This window comes from Psammomys obesus, unplaced genomic scaffold, assembly GCF_907164565.1.
Source record: "Psammomys obesus unplaced genomic scaffold, mPsaObe1.curated_primary_1811, whole genome shotgun sequence".
Classification (NCBI taxonomy): domain Eukaryota; kingdom Metazoa; phylum Chordata; class Mammalia; order Rodentia; family Muridae; genus Psammomys; species Psammomys obesus.
The window spans coordinates 10,650,300-10,658,520 of NW_026591598.1; the positions used below are offsets into that span (position 1 = coordinate 10,650,300).

At 48.5% G+C, this 8,221-nt stretch overlaps 1 protein-coding gene across 2 annotated transcripts; it reads right to left on the reverse strand.

Annotated features, from left to right (window-relative positions):
• Window positions 1–363: 363 nt before the first annotated feature.
• On the reverse strand, window positions 364–7,023 carry Med18 (mediator complex subunit 18). 2 transcript variants are annotated; one of them, XM_055611489.1, is made up of 3 exons: window positions 6,871–7,023; window positions 6,035–6,166; window positions 364–1,450 (listed from the first exon to the last, which is right to left on the reverse strand). In XM_055611489.1, the coding sequence occupies exons 2-3, from the start codon at window positions 6,105–6,107 to the stop codon at window positions 897–899; spliced, it is 627 nt and encodes a 208-aa protein (XP_055467464.1). In that variant the 5' UTR covers window positions 6,108–6,166; window positions 6,871–7,023; the 3' UTR covers window positions 364–896. The 2 variants fall into 2 exon arrangements, with proteins under 2 accessions (XP_055467464.1, XP_055467463.1); XM_055611488.1 differs by lacking the exon at window positions 6,871–7,023 and having other exon boundaries at window positions 6,035–6,855.
• Between the last annotated feature and the right edge of the window lie 1,198 nt (window positions 7,024–8,221).

Genomic DNA, 8,221 nt, shown 5'->3' on the forward strand with positions numbered 1-8,221 from the left:
TATTGAATTTGTGTGTGGGTGTGCCGGAGTCCCCACAAGTATGTGGAGATAGAGGGCGACACCTTGCAGGGATTGGCTCTCCACCACGTGGGTCCTGGAGAGGCCTCGGGCCCACACCCACCACCCATGACAATGACAACAGTAAAACATTAACATAACAGTAAATACTTAAGGAGTTAATAATAAATAGGAAGTTAGGAAGAGCTGGGCGGTGGTGCACCTGTGATCCCAGCACTCGGGAGGCAGAGGCAGGCGGATCGCTTTGCGTTTGAGCCCAGTCTGGTCTACTAAGCGAGTCCAGGACAGCCAAGGCTACACAGAAAAACCCTGTCTTGGAGGAAAAAAAAAAAGTGAGGATCAGAATCACAATTGTTCTTTTCTGTCTTTATTACCACAATGTCAGCTCATGACACTGTTACACACTTTGTAAACAGAACAATTAAAAACATGAAGAAAACAAAAAATAAATAAAGCAATAAGAAAACATTTTAAAAACAAGAAAAAAGGCAAAACAATTATCAGAGTTGTTTTCTGACGTTTTGCCTTCCGGTTCTCTGAGTGGAGGGAGGGCTTGAGCAAATCTCCATGTTGCCTGGGCCTTTCACTGGAAAAGACTGCCAACAAGAAACTGCCAGGGGTAATAAGGAGAGCCTTTAACACGGGCTCACTAGTGGGAAGTGCAGGGGACCTCTGGGACCGGCTAGCTGGTTTATGTAGTGAGTTCCAGATGAGCCAGGGCTACATGGTGAAACTCTGTCATCGGGAGAAAAAAAAAAAGAGACAGTTCAAAGGAACCAAACTGTTTCACCATACACCTTCCTGAGGTCAGTGGGCCTGGCTGGCAGCAGTAACTGGGCACTTGTTCGCCTACCTCAGAGACGGACACAAATTCCTAATCACATAAGCCTTTTGGGGTCTATTTTTTCCAGGTGAACCAGAGGTTTGAGCTGCTCTGCAAAGTTCCTCATGTCATCAGAGACCATGTCCTGCCCAGCTGGCGCCACAACACTTAATTCCACAAGATAGGAGAGCGACAGGGCCTCTGTGCTGTCCGTGTTCCCCGGGACCAGGATTCGGAAAATCTTGTACACCACGATCTTCATGATACCTTTCCGGAACAGGTGTCCTTTGGCAACGAACTCGTGGTCCATGCGGAAGCCCATTTCCATGAGGAAGTCTGTGAGGTTCTCAGATGTGGCAATGTCTACACAGTTGCGCACCAGGGCGTGGCGGTTCTTGTCCCCCATTTCGGGCTGTCCCAGGTACCGCAGATGCCAGGGGGCCCCTGCCCTGTCCATGGAGCGCCGGGCCCTCAGGACGAACGGGCTGGCCTGCTGGCCCTTAAGAAGGAACACCATCTCGTGATCAAGGAAAGTCTCGGGCTCCATGTTGTCACACAAGCCACGAAGGCGATGGATGAGACTTTCCAAACTGTGGTCTAAAACACTTCCTGAAGAGGTAAAAGCACAGTGAGTCCAGGATTTCATTTCCCTTAGGGTCATGAAACTAGCAAAGGACAAACACATACACATACAAAATAAATAGATCTGCGCGTCATTTCATAGGCTCAATCCACGGAATTCTTTTGATTTACTTAAAACTTTTCTATACTTAGCTTTACATTTAAGAATATGCAATGCAGTGGCAGAAACAGACAGAATATGATGGCACGTATATGTTGGTCAGAAGATAACCCGCTAGGACTGGTTCTCTCCCTCCACCCCTGGGTCCCACGGATTGAACTCGGGCTGTCAGGGAAGCAAGTGCCCTGTGGTGCCTCGAGTGCCCCCAAAGGCTCATATATTTGAGTGTCTAGTCCCTAGTTGGTAGATTATTTGGGAAGAGTTAGGAGGAATGCCCTTGTTGGCGGTGTGTCACTGGGAGTGGGCTCTCTCTCTCTGCCAGCAGATCAGGACGTAGCTCTCAGCTCCTGCCTGCCTGCTGCCATATTCCTCACCATGATGATCAGGAACCAACCCTCTGAAACTGTAAGCAAGCCCCCAATAAATGCTTTCTTTTATAAGAGCTGTCTTGGTGATGGTGTCAGGCTGAAGCACAGTAACCACTGTCTCACTGGCCCACAGCCAGTTTCCTTTCTTTTTTATTCTTTTTTTTTTTTTTTTGTCCTGGAACTCAGTCTGTACACCAGGCTGGCCTCGAACTCACAGAGATCTGCCGGCCTCTGACTCCCAAATTCTAGCATTAAAGGCATGCGCCGCCACTCCCAGCTTCTTGTTCTGAAGTATAATTATATGAAAAGAAAATTTTGAATTGTGCCATAAAAGGAAGAGTTTCATTTGCTGGAAATAAATAATTGTAGCCGAGTGAGGATCAGCGGCCGAGCAGGAGCTCGGAAGGCAAGTCCCTGGGCTTGATCAAAGTACCACAAGGAGAGAGGGAGGCTGTAAGGTGGGGCACGTAGCGCAGTGGCAGAGGGCGCTGGGTTCAATCCCGAGCACCACAAAAGATTAAGCAACGACGGAAACAGCATTGTTATAGTCAGCCAGGCGACGGCACTCAGGACACTGAGGCAGTAGAACTGCTGGAAAACCCAGGAAATGGAAAAATGGCTCAGTGGTTAAGAGTTTATTTATGCTGCTCTTGAAGGGGACCATAGTTCAGGTCTGAACATCTGGTGGCTCCCAACTGCCTGAGACCCCAACTCCAAGGATCCCACACCTCTAGCCTCACATGCACACGCCACACCCTGACACACGTGCACACATAAAAACAACTTAAAAAAAAAAAAAAAAAGACCCAGACTCCAAAAATAAAAAGACAAACGACAATTGCTCAAGGCCAAAAATGAAATGTTTTGCTCCAGAACACTTTGGAGGGGCCAATGAAATGGCTCAGTGAGTAGAGGTACCTGCTGCCTCTGTACCCACACAGTGAAGGAAAAGACCCAATTTCCACATGTCCCCTGACCTCTACAGGTATGCTGTGACATGCAGGAGACTCCTCTCTAATAAAATGTAATAAAAAAAATTAATTAAAGACTGTCCAAATGGATTATCAAGTAAAGAAAGTTTTCTGCTAAACTTGAGGACTTTTCGGTTCCCCAGGAGCCACACGGTGGTAGAGAAATGACTCCAACAAAATGTTGTGCAAGAGCAATTGTGAAGATGGGCATACACATATTCATTCACACACACACACACACACACACACACACACACACACACACACACACTCTTCAAAAAAAAAAAAATCTTGGGCTGGAGAGATGGCTCAGAGGTTAAGAGCACTGGCTGCTATTCCAAAGGTCCTGAGTTTAATTCCCAGCAACCACAGGGTGACTCACAACCATCTATAGTAAGATCTGATGCCCTCTGCTGTCCTGAGGCACACATGCAGGCAGAACACTGTATAAATAATAAGTAAATCTTAAAAAAAAAAAATAATAATAATAAAAATCTTTCTTTTTAGACAAGGTCTCCCTGTGTAGTGTTAGCTGTGCTGGACTCACTTTGTAGACCAGGCTGGCCTCAAACTCATAGCCATCCACCTGCCTCTGCCTCCCCGAGTGCTGGGATTACAGGCGTGTGCCACCATGCCCGGCTGTGAGACCCTGTCTTAAAGACAAAAATCAGCTCCCTTACAGTCAAGTAAGTAGTTGTGACATTTGATGTAGTTGGTACAGAGTAGGGTGGGCAGTGATGGTACATGCCTTAAATCCCAGCACTCAGGAGGCAGAGGCAGGTGATCTCTGAGTTCAGGCCAGCCTGGTCTACAGAGTTCCAGGACAGCCAGGGCTACACAGAGAACCCCTGTCTTGAAAACAAAGTAGAGATTAAGAAACATGAATGCAGCTGGGCCTGTAATCCTAGCTGATAGGGAGCCCAAAGCACAAACATAGTCTGCTTGGGGCCTGCCTGGGGATCTCAGGGAGACCTTCTCAGATGTTTTAAGCTCAGTGGCAGATCATTGCCTTGCATTCTCAAGGCCTTAGGTTCAATACCAGTATCCAAAACAAAAGCCCAGACCCCCAAAACCTACTTTTTCTAAAGGCAGGCTTTTTTTTTTTTTTTAAAGATTTATTTAATGTTTGAGTGCTCTATTTACATGTATACCTACATGCCAGAAGAGGGCATCATATCACATTATAGATGGTTGTGAACCACCATGTGGGTGCTGGGAGTTGAACTTAGGATCTCTGAAAGAAAAGACAGTGCTCTTAACCCCTGAGCTATCTCTTCAACCTCCCTAAAGGCATATCTTACCTAAGATGGTTTAGGAGCCTAGAACTCACTATATAGCCCAGGTTAGCCTTGAACTCACAGCAATTCTCATGTTTCAACCTCCCAACTGCTGGGATTTATAGGCATGAACTATCACAGTTTTCAAAGAGGCTTTCTTTGTGTAGCTCTGGTTGTCCTGGAACTCACTACCCAGACAAGGATGGCCACAAAATCATGAAGCCACCTGCCTCTGCCTTTTGAGTGCTGGGGTTAAAGGTGTGTCCCACACCTGGCAGTTTCTCATACTTTTTACAATGATCTGAGTCACCCCTCTGAAACCACTACATTTTACTCGGAGGGTAGCTGTCTCGATCAACAATCCTAACAGAAAGGGAGAGCAAACCCAAAGAACACTTATAAAAGGACGCACAGCGGCTTTTTCATTGTGGTCAAAAACTAGATCGGAAAGTGCACTGTGACCTATTCATACCTGTATTTATATGGGTATGAGGGGAAGCTACCAAGCAACAAACAGCAGGAACTGACTGACACACAAGCTGACGTGAATAAACAACGAAGTAATAACTCTGAAAGAAACCTCAACAAAACATACATCCACATATATCCACATCAGATGGGGTACAAGCCAGCATGATCCACGCACTTAGGCTCAGGCAGGAAGACTATAAGGTCAAAGCCATCCTTGGCCACATGGCCAGTAAGAGGTCAGCCTAGGTACTGGAGAGTTTTGGTGTCTTTAAAATCTCAGTTGTTATGTAAACATGTTTTTTTGTTTTAATCCCTGGTATGGGCTATGGGACCGATCCGGATCGTCCACAGCAGCAAACTGTTTGCCTCCTGTGGGCTGAGGTGGGCTCTCTGCCAGCTGCAGACAGTTTAATTCTGAGGACTGTGAGAGGGAATAAAGGCCAGAGGTGGGGGGAGGGGCTCTAAGAAACAACAAGGCTGGTGCTGCTCCCCACGGCTGTGACACTCCATCCCCCATGCTGCTGACACAGCCTAAGAGGTTGGAGATCTCCTGAAATAAGGATTGGACTTGCCCCAAGGAACCCAACGACCCTAACCAGCAGGAAGCAGCTAAGGAAAACTATGGCCCCTCTCCCACTAACCTCCTTTCTCTCCTATCTAGGATGAAGGGTTGGTGGAGGGGAGGCAGGGCCCTAAACGCCCCAAATAAAATAGAGCTTAAAAATCAGTGCTACAAGAGATGGCTCAGCGATTAAGAGCACTGGACCTGGGTTCATTTGCCACCAGTACACACCATCCACGACTCTTTTCAGGGAACTGAACACTCTCGTCTGACCTGAGTCACATACATACATGTAGGTAAACCACTCATACACATAAAATAAAATTTTAAAACCTATTTAATGTGCACCAATGGTTTTGTTTTTGTTTTGTTTTTTGCCTATATGTATGTCTGTGTAAGGGTGTCAGACCCCTTGGAACTGTAGTTACAGACAGCTCTGAGCTGCCATGTGGCTGCTGGGATTGAACCTGGGTCCTCCGAACCAGTGCTCTGAACTACTAAGCCATTTCTCCAGCCCCCTAAAAGAAAATTTTAAGTTATAATTTTTTTTTTAAAAAAGGAAGGAAGGAAGGAAGGAAGTTGTGTGCACATCTGTAATCCCAGCTCTTGAGGCCAGCCTGGTCTAGTTGGTGAGTTTCCGGCCACTGAACCACCTTCCACCCCCACCCCACCCCCACCCTTTACACAGTTACAGTGTATGACGGGAACCTTCCAGTTACTCTTAAGTCATCTCCACCTACTCGGACCAAAAAAAAAAAAGGAAAAAGAAAACTCGGTAGTGCCAGCTCCCTGGCTCACTCACCCTGCAGGAGGTACTCCATCATGTTAATGGTGCCCCCAGTGACGGGCATCATGGTGACTGGGGGTGCCTCCATGATGCCTCTAATTAGGTGCAAGGCGACAGATCTTCCAATCGGCTGCGCACGGGATCCACCTGCAAGAGTCACACTCATCCGTACACTGGAGTGGAGGGGCTGCACCGGCCTTGAACTCAAGACTCACTCCAAACTCTCAACATGCAAGTAATACAGCCAGTTCCGAAAACGGACGGCGCAGGGACAAGAGTTCTGGTCACCGACATGCGGCCAAACCCACGCGAGTCCCGCGCTCTGACCCTTGTAAAAGTTTCCCGTGTCATCTTGAGGCAGTTGCGCAACCCCTTGTCCTGGAACCGACCGTCTGTTTTTTGAATAAGGCCGGGGCGTGCATTTAACCACACAGCTCCCTTCCCCCCGCAGGCTACGTGGCTCAGACGAGAAACAACCGACATACAAACTAAACTTTAAAAAGGTGAAGCCACCCTGGGCTATAGGGAGAGGCCCCGTTTCCAAACCTAAAGAAATAAAAGCTGGCCGCGCTGGGAGTCCATCTGTAATCCCAACACCCGGGAGCAGAGCTGCGGGGACCACTGTAAATTTGAGGCCACAAGGCTCTACGCAGAGGATTTCGGCCCGCCAGGGCAGCACGGTGACACCCGAAACAGAAGATCCGAAAGCGTCCCAGGACCGAGGCCAGGGAGACTGAGAGAGAGGCCCCGGGGCATGCGCGGGGCCCCGACTAGAACTGCATTACACGCCTTTCCAGGCGGGAAACGCGAGGCTCAGGGGCCTGCACCGGTCCTCCCGCGCGTGCACTTACGCCAGCAACACGCCTCCGTTCACGCCACAGATCCCAGCAGCGTGGACTTGAACCCACGCGAGCACACGCGCGGTCCGCACCCCCAAAATGCCCAAACCCCTCCAGCGCAGATCCAGCGAACCCGCCAACCAGCATCCCCTCCGCACTTCCGGCAGGAAGCTGATGGGCAGGAAACCTCTCCCGCGAAGTAAGGGTGCCGAGAGGGCAAGGAACGCGCCCGCTTTCCGGCACCCGCGTGCGAGAGCGCGTGCGCCAAGTGCGGCGGCGCTGCTGCTGCCGCGGTGGGGTCCAGGCTATAGAGTCGTGCACTGGCGGGTAACTGCAGAGCTTTACGTCATAGGACATCTCTAGGATAGGTTTTTTTTTTTTTTTTTAACCAGCTTCGACGACCTGAATGTTTTGATCCGCTCTCTTGAAACTGATTTGGATACTACATTTAAATTTTGAGCACAGCCGCTGGAGGGAGCGAGGAGGGAAAGAGTCGCCATGGAAAAGGAGAGCGTGTTATAAATCGGAAGTATTAAGGCCAGCGTGGTGCTGCTACAGACCTCAGCAGTGACACTCAATAGTTTGTGTGCCTCCAAGGGCCTGGAGAAAAAGCTCGGTGCTAGAACCTTGCCTGGCCATAAGTTTAATAGGAAACAACAGCAAACTTGTTTAATTTACTATGCCTACCAAAACTTTAAATACGGGAGACCAGGCCCAGTACACACATCTGAGAACCTCAGAAAGCTGCGGGAAGGATTTCTCCGGCAGAACCATTCAAGGCTTAAACAACATTGTGAGATTTTTCAAGAATAAGTAAATAGGGGCTAGAGCGGTGGCTAGCAGTTAAGGGCACTTGCTGCTCTTGCAGAGGTCCCCAACACCCACATGCTGGCTAACGACCATTTGTAATTCCCCTTCCAGGAGATCCCATTCCTCAGGCACTGGCATCAATGTGCTAACATACATACATACATCCTTGCAAAACACTCATAACACATAAAATATAGGTAAACTAAATATAAGCTGGGAAGATGGCTAAGCGGTTAAGAGCATTTGCCACTTTTGTTGAGGACCTGGGTTCAGTCCCCAATCCAAGACTACCTGTAACTCTAGTTCCCAGGGATCTGACACCCTCATCTGGCATCCACGGGCACCTGTACAGGACATATATGGTGTACATACATATGTTCTGGCACATGTATACATCAAATAAACACATACATGGAGATTTTAAGCTCAACAAAGTATTTCTTAAACTCTGCTCATACGGCAAAGACATAAGGGACAGAGTAGAGTGAACCACCCTCAGTCCTCCAGGACCCCCCCAACATTCCCCCAAACATCAACCACCTCGGGCAAGGGC

What these genes read in the sequence shown, in the direction of transcription:
- Med18 (XM_055611488.1), bottom strand. Translation starts at nt 6,185, where the DNA reads ATGAGTGTGACTCTTGCAGGTGGATCCCGTGCGCAGCCGATTGGAAGA. An exon ending in GATGGAGTACCTCCTGCAGG is followed by an intron (nt 1,451 to 6,034) that starts GTGAGTGAGCCA and finishes TTACCTCTTCAG; the next exon opens with GAAGTGTTTTAGACCACAGT.